The following is a 13,512-nucleotide window of genomic DNA, read 5'->3' as shown; positions in this document are numbered from 1 at the left end:
TACTCAATGCACCTGGTGTAATTCTGAGTCTGTCGATTTTTTACCTATTACAGAACCGTCAAGGTTTAGCAAGTTTGTGTGATTCACTTGATATTAAACGGATATTCCAGTGCGGTTCTCTCCTTGAATTTAGAATGAACATAAATAATGTCAATAAAAAAGACTTATATAAACTGTATAATTATTTCATCAAGATTACAGAAATGTTAATAAACTAAAGTCAACAGTTTCATTGTTTATTATTATTACGTAAATGTTAACATTTTCTGTATTGTCATCCTTGACGTTACTGATTGTGATTATTTGGAATGTGTATATTTGAAATCAATTGTCAAATAAGAGTATAAGTCTAATAATAATTTGGAAACTGTTGCAAGTTTTTTGTAACCCTTTCATTAACAAATGTACCACCCCCTGTAACAGGGAAATTACCCTTTTTGTTAATAAATGATTGATATTTAGTGATTATCTGCATTCCTTGCAAGGAATGCAGATAATCACTATTTGTTACTATGTTACACTATGTTACTTGAGTTTTTCTTGTTTAAAAATAAACTTTATTGATTTTTTTATAATTTTTGTCTTTATTATATTTTCAAATTTAAATGCAATTTTTTATATTATTTATATTGCAATAGCGCTGTGAATAAATGTGATCCGCTAAATATAATTTTTTAATATTTTCACTTTTGTGCTTCTAGCCCTGTTATTGTTATATATTTTGTCCATCACTTATAAACTACAATTATTCCGAACATAATTAAAAATTATTTCTAAAAATGTTTAATTTAATATAATTTCTTTTTGAATCTGATTTCTGCTCATTTAAATGCTAAACAGTGCTATGACACTGCAACTTTGGCCTCAACATGGCATCCACGCGTTAGAGTAGCCATATATTTTATATTTTTACGATATACTAACTAAGTCGATTCCACTTAAATTGAGCAATGGTAGAATCGTCTGGAACTGTTGTTTCTATATTGTTGTTGGGCTGCAATTTGAACCCGTTGTAGATGTATAAATGCCCACTGTCTGGCCTTAATCTCGAGAACGCAGTTAGGTAGATGAAAGTCGAGATCAGATATGCAAAGATTAGGAGTTGATTGCATCGTAAAATTCATATATAGTTAATCGAGGCCTCCTCTTTCTATTAACTATATATGAACTTTCGATGCAAGGCGGAAGTCACCTTGTTTCCATTCAAAACATTTCCTTCGAAAGGAGTTAATATACACTGTTTTATTAGATTTTATTTAAGGAATAAGATTAAAAAATGAATTTTACGTTAGATATATTTTTTAAACCTATTTATAAATAAAAAAATTTTTATATTAAAGAAAGAAAGATGACTTTTTTTACTTCTTTAGTTAAGTTTTTTTAAATTAATAATAAAAGTAACGTGTTGCGTAATAAATGGTTATTTTTATAAGGGCTTTTATTATTATTTAATAATTTCTATTGTCGTCTTCTGTCAAAAGTTACACTTTGTAATTAGGAAGTAAATCAATAATACGTGAAATACTAAAAAATGGAAATGCTAAAAAAATATTTTAGTAGAAAAGACAAAGAAACAGAAGACGATAAGGAGAATACAGAAAAATGTGATGAAACAAGTGAAATACAGAAAGCAAAGACAGTGTTCGAAAGAACAGAAAGTCATTTATCGCTTTGCACTACTAGTCGTGCCAATGTTACTGATCAAGTAAATCGCTTTGTTTGTTCTGCAATTCCAGAAGACGAAGATGAGTACGAGTACATGGGCGCAATCACGAGCGATGCAGAAAATAATAAATTAAATGGAGCAATAGCCGAAGTGTCTCCTGAAACTTGTCAGAATTCCGAATATACTATTATAAACAACATATTAGCTGAAGCCCATCTTCAGAGATTGCAACGGTTATCAAAAAATTACGAAAACATCAAATGAAGAATATTTAAAACTTAAACCAAATTGTTTTAAGAATTGGAAATGGCTTATTATCATCCATGGTTCCTTCTTCTAATTTTATATTCAGAAATTATTTCATAGCATATATTTTATTTTTATTAAACGCTCAAAATTCTGTATATAGAATTTTTTTATTAGATGAAATATTAATAAATTATAATCACTCGAGATACATAATTATTCTAGATGTCATTGGTAAACATTAGATCTAGTAAAATAATAATTTTAAAAATACGCCTTAATATTTAAAATATCAAGAATTGTAGTTTTTCTTAGACTCGTATCTAAAATGAACCACGAGATGAAAGATGAATTTTTTTCTTGTTAAATTAATTTAGTCTGTTCTTTATAGCGATATTTATGACATTCGACCGACAATATTAAACGAAAAATCAGCAATGTAAATATCAACGTCAGTACATATAAATTTTTAAAATTCGTTCCTCCCTGTGAACAAATTTTTAAAACTCTAAGTGAGTCTTTATTTTTAAAACCATCGTGAGCCGGCCAGTTTTCACTATAGGAAGATCAGATGATAAGGGACGGGGCCTGACATATTCAGACTAAGCTTGTCAACTCCCGAAGATTTGATTCAGAGATTACGTTTTTTATTTTACTAATAATAGTAATAAATTGAAAGATTTGATATTGTATACAGTACTCTGAGCAATATCAAAATGCTGTCACCTATTCTTTAGTCTGTTTTAATATATGACACAAAAATCGATCGTTTTATTGAGTAAGACCCAATTCGGAAACTTTAAAACATTTTTGCCAAATTTTGAAATTATTCTGACGAATCAAGGGAAGTTATGATCTCTAATCTGGACAAACCATCAATAAAAAATTCTTGTCTCTAATGTTTTTCAGCTATCAGAATGAAATCTCGAATCACCTAGAGCGATAAGCTAATGTTTTAATCGCTTCACATATATAGTCAGAACCGTATATAGACATATATACGGCATTACGTATATATATAAAGCTTGTTACAATACTGCTAATATTCATATACAGTAAAACCTCGAAAACTCGGCTCTCGATAACCCGGCACTCCGGATAACTCGGCCACACCCTGGCAGGGCAGAAAAATCCTTAGTTAATTAGTTTTCATTACAGACAGCTTTATAAAAGTATAAAAGCTCTCATAAAGTNTTCAAAGAGATTAGTTACTTTTCGCTGTCTTTCTAGATCTTTTCGTGAGCTGACTCCATCGGAATTCAGACGTTCAGCAATTTCTTGCGACAACTTCTGGCGATTTTTTGCGGTAAAAGAAGCATCTAACTTCTCTGACATTAATTTAGGCTTGTCTTCCATTAAATTAACGAGCATCTCGAACTGGCGTCTTTTAGTTCGCTGGCTTCTTTGTGCTTTCTTCGACATTTTAAAACAAAACTATTTCACTAGCGCTGGTACACGACAATGCTAAAACCATGTGCTTCGATTAGAAAATGCCGGGTTTCAGTCACGTGACAAAAATACAATGTTAACTAAACTGTGATTGGTTAAAGCATAATAGCTATCGATAGCGTGGAACCCAGACGCAACTCGACCGACTACCCGTAGCGAAACTCACTTAACGTAAAGCGCAGAATAGCGATTTGTCTAAGGTTCAACTGCCATTCGCTAAGCGGACTTATCGAATGTCCCGTGTATCGCTCACGGTGAATTATCATAAGAGCTCAGAATAGGTCCCCAGAGCCATTAGAAGACAAGACCGTACCATGCAACGGACGTCGCGATTTCCACAACGAAAGACAGCATGCGATCGAAAATAATTAACGAATTTCAGCCGAATCGTTAAACGATGCTCATGAAATTAGTTAACGCGAAGAAAGGCAAAGATGTACTGCCTTGCGCGATATATACGACGGAAGACGAAAACTTTTTTGCGACACTCAAATTTCCGTTGCATGTGACGAACGAACCAAGTAATGGTCGTTGGCACGCTAATTAGCTTATAAATGGGCTTTCGTGAAGCTGCTTACTCGGAGGTCTCATGGTGTAACGGTAAGCACTCTGGACTTTGAATCCAGCAATCCGAGTTCGAGTCTCGGTGAGACCTTTGTTTTTTTTCCTGTCGTGGAAGTTCGTGTTCTATGCGATTATGACGCCTTAGAACGTATAGGAAAGTCCGCCGCAGGATAGCATACAGTGCGTATATGTCCAACCGTATTGCACTCAATCAAAAATGTTCATTATGATATTTATTGTGTAATCGCTAAGTACTTTAGACGAATAAATATCTAATCGTTGTAATCGCTGGCAGAATAGTATAAACATTTTATACTTTACCTTTTTTCATGTACAAATAAAATAAGTCTTTTGAAACAAAAGAGCTGACGAATTTACAATTTAATGTACAGTTGTTCCTTGTGATTGGAAATGGCGACAAGTGAAGAGAATTTAACTGTCTATTACGTATTTTTATTAAATCATAGTAAGTGTTTAAATCGCGGTAATGTTAATCTTGGAAAGTTATTAGATTTTAATGCTGATAATGTTTCATGTTTTTAATTAAAGTTTTTGTGTGTTTTTCGTGTTAAGCAAAAACACGAAAAACCTGTAAATTTTCTTCGTGTGAAATATTGTAAGTTCTTGCGAAGGAAATATTGAAATCACCTGCCCAGAAACGAAAAAAAGCTATATTATTTATTTATAAGCCATTTGTTTTCAAATTTCTTAAAGTTGCAATTAAAAAAATAACCAGCAATTATTTATTGTGATATCGTCAGAATTCCGGCCAGAAATTTTTAATCACATTTTTTATTAATTTAATTTAAAAGAAATGCTTTCCACTTCAAATTAGTACTGTAGTGTCTCGCCCCCGTGTATCATACTTTTCCTGTCAGCAATAGAGTCGTGCCTGTCATCTATTTAACTCCTGAAATTCAATGGAAAATGTTTTGAATGGAAATAAGGTGACTTCCGCTTTGCATCGAAAGTTTATATATAGTTAATCGAAAGATTAACTATATATGAACTTTCCGATGCAATCAACTCCTAATTTTTTCATATCTGATCTCGACTTTTATATACCTAACTGCGTTCTCAAGATTAAGGAAAGCTAGACAGGTGTATGACAATGGGCATTTATAGATCTACAATGGGTTCAAATTGCAGCCCAACAACAATTTAAAAACAACAGTTCCAGGAGATTTAAGCATTGCTCAATTTAAGTCGAATCCTACTCAAGTCGACTTAGTTTATGAGCGTCTTCGAACATCCTGACTGTAACAAAATGGATTACACTTGGTCTCTGTGGGCATGAGTGAAAGACTACAGACAAAAAGCAGAATGGTCCGTTGCTATAGAAAGACAGACGAAATTCTGTCAAATAATCGAATTTTTTAACATCAAACTGAGTCGCGACGCAACAATAGAATTTCGACAATTGTCTTTTGCTTTGTTGGAATGCGATTTAGTGAATTGTTTTGAATGTTTTCTGCGTTTTGCTGTAGTTGAAGCGATAATTTTGGGTAAGTTTAGTGCCTGATCGTTATAGATTTAGGTGTTTTTAACATTGTTAAGCGGAAAGTCACGATTAGCAGCGATAATTTTCCCACAACGAATATTTCGATAACAATTGTTTTCGAAGAGAAAAATCGAGCATTTGACTTACTTTGGGAAAATGCATTCAATCTTTTCATTGTTAATTTTCGTCAATCGAATCGAATTGTTAAAGCAAACACGAATAATAAATTCTGTCGTTTCCCGTTATAATTTTGTGTGTGTATATTACATATGCGTACACATTGCATCCCATATGAGATTATTATAATTAATCTAACCTTTAATGAATTAGAATACATGAGTTTATTCATTATTAATTTCTTCTAGAATATTTTCATTAGTTTTAATGACAATCAACAGAACAGCATGACTTTTATTAACCATATAACTGATATTATTATAATATATTTAATACATAATAATTGAATGAATAATTTTAACGTTTTCGTTTATTATTCCATTACAACTTTATATATTTATTTGTGATTAGAATTCTTCTTGTACTTAAAACGACCATTTTCTATCGTATTTATGCTATTAAATTTTCATTTCATTTTTTAATATTGTCTTTATTTAATGCTCGTTGTACAATATTTAATACTCGGTTTGTATTTTTGCTTGCAGGATGGATAATTTTAAAGCGCTGAAGAAATGGGATATATCTGGAGGTGAGAGTCCAGAGGAGAGCTCCTCGACTTCAGGATCGTCTTCCTCTTCAGTTCGAGTGATTCGCGTGCGTCCGAAAGNGTTTTCGTTTATTATTCCATTACAACTTTATATTCATTTGTGATTAGAATTTTTCTTATACTTAAAACGACCGTTTTCTATCGTATTAAATGAATGAATAATTTTAACGTTTTCGTTTATTATTCCATTTCAACTTTATATTCATCTGTGATTAGAATTTTTCTTGTACTTAAAACGACCGTTTTCTATCGTATTAAATTTTTATTTCATTTTTTAATAATGTCATAATTTAACGCTCGTTCTACAATATTTAATACTCGTTTGTTTTTCGCTTGCAGAATGGATCATTTCAAAGCGTTGAAGAATTGGAATACCTCTGGAGGAGAGAGTGAAGAGGATAGCTCCTCGACATCAGAAACGTCTTCCTCTTCAATTAGAGTGATTCGCGTGCGTCCGAAAGAAGTGCTGGCGGGTGCGAAGGAGAAATCTGGTGAACCCGACAAGAAACGGGTGATTGTCGTCATTCCCGATGAGAGCACGTTGTCTGTCATCGATTACCTGGAACAGAGATATCCAGAAGTTCCGGAATGGTCGGTGCAGAGACAGGCACGCGAGGAACGACTGCAAGAGGAGTGTAAATCGATTCTGAAAAAGAGGAAAAAGAAGCTTTGGTGAATGAAGATCTTCTTCTAGAAGAAATAAATCTCCAAGGTCTTCTCACCGGATGTGACTTCCCCCCGATTGTGACTTTTTTTACCCGGATATGGACTTTTACCTGGCTATGACCTAATGACCGGACGTGACTTTTAATGGCGGTTTGGCGTCTTCCCTTTCCTGCTGACGGTTCTTGGAATGATACATGTCCTTCGTCATCGCTTACGACGGACGTGTTCTTCCACTTAATTAATTAAGTTAATTAAAGTCGACGGTGACAACTTAGCACCGTCTTCGGTCGTTTGAAATCTCTCAACTGACGATGAAATTCTGACCGGAAAATAATGGATTTTCGCCAGCAACGTGCGTGTCAACACTGGACAACCGAATAAAAACAAAAGGGAAATATCGCAGTTAGCATATGTCTAAGCCACAATTATAATTATCTTGAACAATTAAATGTGTATATAAACTTTTACTTAATAAAACTTTTAAACTTTATATTAATTGACTACGTGTATCAGTCCAAATATTATATGCGCACGTTTTATTTTTGGACTAATTTATAATTAAAGTTGAAATAATTTTTCTAACAATTAAACCGAAAATCAAAGCAGAAGAAAATGTACACGATTCATAACGAAAGATTAGGAGAAATTATTTTAAGTAGATTAATTAAAAATCTCCTATGATGTATAAATGTTTTTAGCTGAAATCTTACTGAAGTCAATACTTTACCTTAAAAGTTGGTTATTGATAAGTCGTGTGATTTTCTTAGACGGTTCTTGTGTATTTTATTTATTTAAAGTAGACGACACTATGGCCACTGGCCTTTTCCAACTGTAAAAAATACACAAACAATCAACAAAGAAAAAAAGAAACACAATTTAACAACTTTTTAAAATTGTTCTCAAATCTTTATAATATTTAACAACTGAAAATAAAGATGTAAATTTACACATACACCGAGCAATTTTTGTTTCACCGTATCTTAAATTTATTTAATTTAAAATATATTCTCTCAATCTCAAATTAGTAATGTGCTGCCTCGCTCCCGTACATCATACTTTTCCTGTTAGCAATAGATTGGGGCCTGTCCTCTCAAGAAAAGAGTTTTGAATTGAAATAAAGCGACTTCTGTCATGCATTAGAAGTTGACGTATAGTTAATCGGGACCTCCCGCCCCTAATTCCAATAGTCTGGTATCAAAATGGAAAAACGACTCGTAATTTAACGTCGACGTCATTACTCAGTCCGGGGAAATTTCATTTCTTGTAAGAAACAAAACATGTGATAACTTCGTTCGAAATTCCGTAAACTAAACAATTGCAATTGAATCATCGTTTAGTTAGTAAAACGTCGGCCTGTCATAAAACTGCTTGAACATAACGAGAAATGAATATTCCGCATTGATTAGGCATCAATCGTAATCGCAGAATAACGTCAGGATGGCCGAGCGGTCTAACGCGCCAGACTCAAGGTAGACCCTTCCTGTAATTGCGGGAGCGTGCATTCTGGTCCACGATAGTGGGCGTGGGTTCGAATCCCACTCCTGACACGAACTTTTGTTATGAGCGGTTGATTGAAAATGTCTATTTTAGTGTGACGTAAGCGCCCGGAAGACATTTTGTGATTCGAAACTATAATGCTAATTGGGTCACAACTTTGCAACATGTTGAATTCCGTTTTGAAACCGTCGCTGAAGTAGAATAAACATATGGAAACGTTGCAAAGCGTCGAGCAGAAACTCTGCACTTGCGTGAAGCACAGTTTCTGTTCTAAATTCAAAGCAAAAGAAGTTTGTGAATTCTACTGTCGCTGTCGCCTTCAATTGCGTGAACGATGACAGGGCCAAGAAAAAAAAGGCCCCACCGAGATTTGAACTCGGATCACTGGATTCAGAGTCCAGAGTGCTAACCATTACACCATGGGACCTCGCCAGATCCGCCTGCCGCATATCACCTTAATGCATTGCAGATTGCCTTATCGACTATCGCGTAAAGATATCGCCGCATCTGTTGTTGCCGATAATGGAAGTCTCTCCGTCTACACTTTCTCGTTAAAAAGCGAAGCTGTTGCCACAAATCTGTCGCGAACAGAATGACGGTTGAGGTCGGCGGACATGGTGAAAAAGAATTTAAGAAACGTGTTTCGTTTCGTCGTGTGGAAAGCAAACGGATCGTAAATTGTCGATGGCTGTCCGTGATCGGTGTCTAAATAATCGAATCACTAATTCGTTTCAAGCGTGTTTTTATCGGAAGCGGTCACGGCGCTCGCACCACAGAGGCACAATACTGACACTTGCATTGCACCAAATCGTGCAATGCAAGTGTCAGTTGGAGAACGTCGCGATTTCCACTACGAAAGACAGCGTGCGATCGAAAATACTTAACGAATTTCAGCCGAATCGTTGAACGACGCCCATCAAATTAGTTAACGCGAAGAAAGGCGAGGATGTTCCGCCCTACACGATATACGACGAAGGACAATAATATATCCCTTTTGCGACACTCAAATTTCCGTTGCATGTGACGAACGAACCAAGTAATGTCAGTTGGCACTCTGATTGGCTTATAAATGGGCTTTCGAGAAGCGGCTTAGGCGGAGGTCTCATAGTGTAACGGTAAGCACTCTGGACTTTGAATCCAGCGATCCGAGTTCGAATCTCGGTGAGACCTCTTGTCTTTTTCTGTCGTCGAAATTCGTGCCCTATGCAACTATGACGCCTTAGAACGTATAGAAAAGTCTGCCGCAGGATAGCATATAGTACGTGTATGTCCAACCGTATTGTACTCGATCAAAAATGTTCGTTGTGATATTTATTGTGTGTAATGTATGCTAGATAAAACGAAATAAAATTAACTATATTTTATTAAACTGTGTTGTAATGAAAGTAATAAATTATAAACAAAAATGAAAATAGATGTACTATATATTTTTTTTATATATCATTTAAGTTGGCAACAATGTTTTAAGTTGACTGTTTTGAAATCGAAATTGATATCTAAAAGTTTTTATAATAATAGTAGGTATAATTAAGAGATAATACAAGTGTATATATAAATTGAAACGTGTGTATTTTGTATGTATCATCGCCAATGAAGTAAATTAATAGTTTTATTTTTTTTCTGTTTTTACGATTCATACATAAACCACGTGTGCAATTAATTAAACCCTTCTCTTTAGTGGTCAAATGTTGTCCCTAGCCACCCTCAAAAAGAGCATTAAATAAAATGATTGATATTTGTTGGCCCATGGTTAAAAAAGCAATTGGTCCAGGTTGACCAAATGAAAAGTTTAATTGTGATGGTTTTGGCTTGTTGACATATACCAGATACTAAAATATCCTCAAGTCTTTACTAATCTTAATTATTTCAATTTTACATATTATAATTATATGATAAATATTGCTTTTGTTAAATAAATTTTTATTTATATTTCAGATAATTATGCATCCCAACTTTAGTACTAATACAAATTTGACATTTCAAAGTAGTAAAGGTGAGACTATTTCTGCAAACACGGAACTTCGTCATTTGCCCTATTGGGCTCATAATAGACTTGTTGGTTTATTAAGTTCAAACAATGATGTCTGGAAAGAATTTGCAAGTATGTTGCCAAATTTAGATAAGGAAGGAGAACCTCTTTTATCTTATGATAATATCAGGTATTTTTTAATTTTATATTCTAACTGTTTTTTATATTCAATAAAAAACAATTTTTGAATGAGTAAAATGTAAGAATATCCTATTAATTTATAATTGAACATGTATAATAAATATCATAACTGGTTACCAGTTATATTTGGATTGGAAATTCACATAACGTAATTGATAACATGCTTGTTTAGTGTGTAAGGATTGCAGATTTGAGTCGTGGATGTCTTGTCAAATTATATAGCAACACAGATATATGAGTTCATTCAATGAATGGTTTTACTGGGCTGGATGGATGGCTGAGTGGTTAAGGCATCAGCTTACTAATCTGGGGACCTAGGATTAAATCCAAGTGAGCAATTCCAAAAATTTTTATTGGCAGGCTGTCCTGGATGTATTGGACCCTATTGCTTGTCACAGATCCATCCCATTGTGGACCATTTGCTGATAGTCTTAATGGCTTTATTGATATGAGTTTGTACCATTGTATACTCTTCATGTTTGTGTTGCTACTTGTGTAACTCAAGACTATGCACCTGCTTGGTTTGATGTTTCCTTCTAGAATTTTCTAAATTATTTGATTAAATTCAAAATTAATCTATAATTATTAATTATTGAATATAGCAGCATAATTCCTTATCTTTAGACTAAATTATGATGCTAAAAATCAAATGTATATTATTGTGACATTGTCACAGTGACAAGCTGCAGTTCTAATTATATTTTAATTTAAAAGATTAAGTGACTTCCAGTACAGACTGGAAGTTTGTATATAGTTAATTGAGGTGTCTGGCCCTAAACTCTATATCTGATCTCAATATTTGTCTATAACTCCATTCCCGAAATTAACGAAGGACAGACTGACAACAGTGAGAATGTATAAGTATGCAATGTGAAAATTAATGAAATCAATCAAAGTTAATTAAAAATAGCATAAATATACTAATAAAAATCAGGCAGTACTTAGTGTATTTTTGGCATTAAGATTTATACAGTGATTTATATTATATTTTAAACGTTGTTGAAATTAACTTTTGTGTATATTTTTGACAGTAAAATAATAATTTGAAAGCGTTAATATCTTTAATTTATGCATAAATTAACTTATTAAAGTACTCCTTATAAAAAATTATTATTCAATAGCATACAATTTACTAGATCAATATTTTTAACTATAACGTATACATTATTAACAAAAATTTGTAAAATACTTTGCACTAATAAGTTGATTTTAGTATTTTAATATTCAAGTGTAATTAATTATAATTACTATGATAAATATTTTAATATAGAAACTTAGAACTGCAATGGAATCGCCCAGGTAATAGTCCAGGAAATGCTTTGTTAAAACACTGGTATCATTCTGGCAGAAAAAGACCTACTGTTGCTCATTTACTAGATGTGTTTATTAAAATGCAATTTTACCGGGCAGCAGATTTTGTATCTCAGGAATTATTGAGAGGTTAGTTAATAGAAATTTAATTATTTTATAAATGCTAATTTTATATAAAATTTTAAAATTAATAATAATAATAAAACATATTTAACTTCAATAATAAAACTTATTTATTATTGAAATTTATTAATAAAACTTATAATTACATGAAATTCCTACTATAAAATATTATTACAAAAACATAATAAATTTGATACAAAATAAACAAAAATGAATCAAATATATTTCATTAAAAAAGTAAAATATAAATATTGTTAATCCAAAATCCTGATTTCAGATAAGAGATTTGACAAGATAACAAAACTCTTTTAGAGAGCAAGTATAAAGATATGTTTGGTCTGAAATTGGAACTGTATCAATATTTTTCTGAATCACACTGAGTATTCTGCTTATACAATACTGCCTGTCAATAAAATAATACTAATTATGATTTCAAGAACTTAATAATAATGAAAAGTAGTTTTTTATTTTTCAAGAATCTTGAAAACTTTAGGAAGAACACTCAAACAAGTTCTTGTTAAAAGGAAATGATTTTAGAGATTTTAAAAAAAATACTTTAGAGAAAGGGAAATTTAAAAATACATGAACATTCTTCAATCAATTACAATTGAAATGAATTGTGATTGTTAAATGTTGAGAACACAGAATGTTGTTGCAAAGATTTTTGATGCTTTTTCAAATCTCTCTAAAATAATGTTCTCTCTCTTTCATGTTTAACAAATTCTAATTCTTTTAATTGTAATAGAATGAAGAGTACTTTAAATATGAAAAAGATGAAAGCATTCTGATCTAAAAATTTTTGCTCCTGCTATTAACAGATTTGTTGGTTATTTATATAAATTTAATAATTTTGTTAATGTAAATAGAATTAATATTAAAATGAGATAGGATATTCACAATAGCAAAAGGGTTAATCCTAAATTTAGTTATAGTGTTTATTGAAAATTTGATAAATATATATCATTTGAGATACAATATCCTTAAGTTAAAAGAACAATAAATACTAATTAGTAAAGTTCATTATGAATATTTTATGATACTCTTATATTGAATATAATTGTTAATAGTTCAAACAGTGTCAAATGTACAGTTAATCTGTTATGACACCCTGCTAACTCAGACTTTTTGTAAAATCTCTGACAATCTTTATCCCCTATTAGTCCAAGTTAGCAGGAGTTTACTGTAAGTTTTAATTTTTATTACAACCTGTGTGATTTTTTTTTTTTCATCCTTTGACTCTGTCCTGTGGGCACTAAAACTGCTTTTTTCTTTGCCCATCATGAATTTAGAACTTAAATTATTTAATTAAAATTGTAATTATTAAATTTATCAAGAGATGGCACCTAACACCTAACTCTAGTGCCAAATTGTCTTATAAATTATTAATATTATAGTCGTTTCTAGCCTGATAATATTCATGTATAGCTTTAAAGTACAGTGGTACCTCAGGATACGAAATTAATCCGTTCCGAAACTGAGATCGTATCATGAAAATGTCGTAAGGTGGATCATCTTTTCCCATACGATTACATGTAAAACCAAATAATTCGTTCCAACGCGAAAAACATACTCAAATTAAAGCCAAGTAATACATT

The 13,512-nt window shown here is 32.2% G+C and overlaps 1 protein-coding gene and 4 non-coding genes across 5 annotated transcripts in view; 4 read left to right on the top strand and 1 right to left on the bottom strand.

Moving 5' to 3' along the window:
* Nucleotides 1–3,944: 3,944 nt before the first annotated feature.
* Nucleotides 3,945–4,016, top strand: Trnaq-uug. Its single transcript has one exon. It is a non-coding gene; the product is annotated as a tRNA-Gln (tRNA).
* Nucleotides 4,017–8,247: 4,231 nt separating this feature from the next.
* Trnal-caa lies at nt 8,248–8,363 on the top strand. Its single transcript has 2 exons — nt 8,248–8,285; nt 8,318–8,363. It is a non-coding gene; the product is annotated as a tRNA-Leu (tRNA).
* Nucleotides 8,364–8,668: 305 nt separating this feature from the next.
* On the bottom strand, nt 8,669–8,740 carry Trnaq-cug. Its single transcript has one exon. It is a non-coding gene; the product is annotated as a tRNA-Gln (tRNA).
* A 671-nt stretch (nt 8,741–9,411) lies between these two features.
* Trnaq-uug lies at nt 9,412–9,483 on the top strand. Its single transcript has one exon. It is a non-coding gene; the product is annotated as a tRNA-Gln (tRNA).
* Nucleotides 9,484–9,852: 369 nt separating this feature from the next.
* The window catches only part of LOC111621361 (interleukin-1 receptor-associated kinase 4-like), an 18,173-nt gene continuing 14,513 nt past the window's right edge, over nt 9,853–13,512 (top strand). The window contains exons 1-3 of the mRNA XM_023363472.1: nt 9,853–9,887; nt 10,249–10,472; nt 11,754–11,923. Coding sequence (XP_023219240.1) covers nt 10,255–10,472; nt 11,754–11,923 — 388 coding nt within the window. The 5' untranslated portion in view covers nt 9,853–9,887; nt 10,249–10,254. The remainder of the gene's footprint in view (nt 9,888–10,248; nt 10,473–11,753; nt 11,924–13,512) is intronic.

The sequence above is a fragment of the Centruroides sculpturatus genome, unplaced genomic scaffold (genome assembly GCF_000671375.1).
Source record: "Centruroides sculpturatus isolate CEXI.00-Female unplaced genomic scaffold, Cexi_2.0 scaffold275, whole genome shotgun sequence".
Classification (NCBI taxonomy): Eukaryota; Metazoa; Arthropoda; class Arachnida; order Scorpiones; family Buthidae; genus Centruroides; species Centruroides sculpturatus.
Note: the sequence above shows the minus strand (reverse complement) of the source record. Positions and strands in the feature narration are given on the sequence as shown.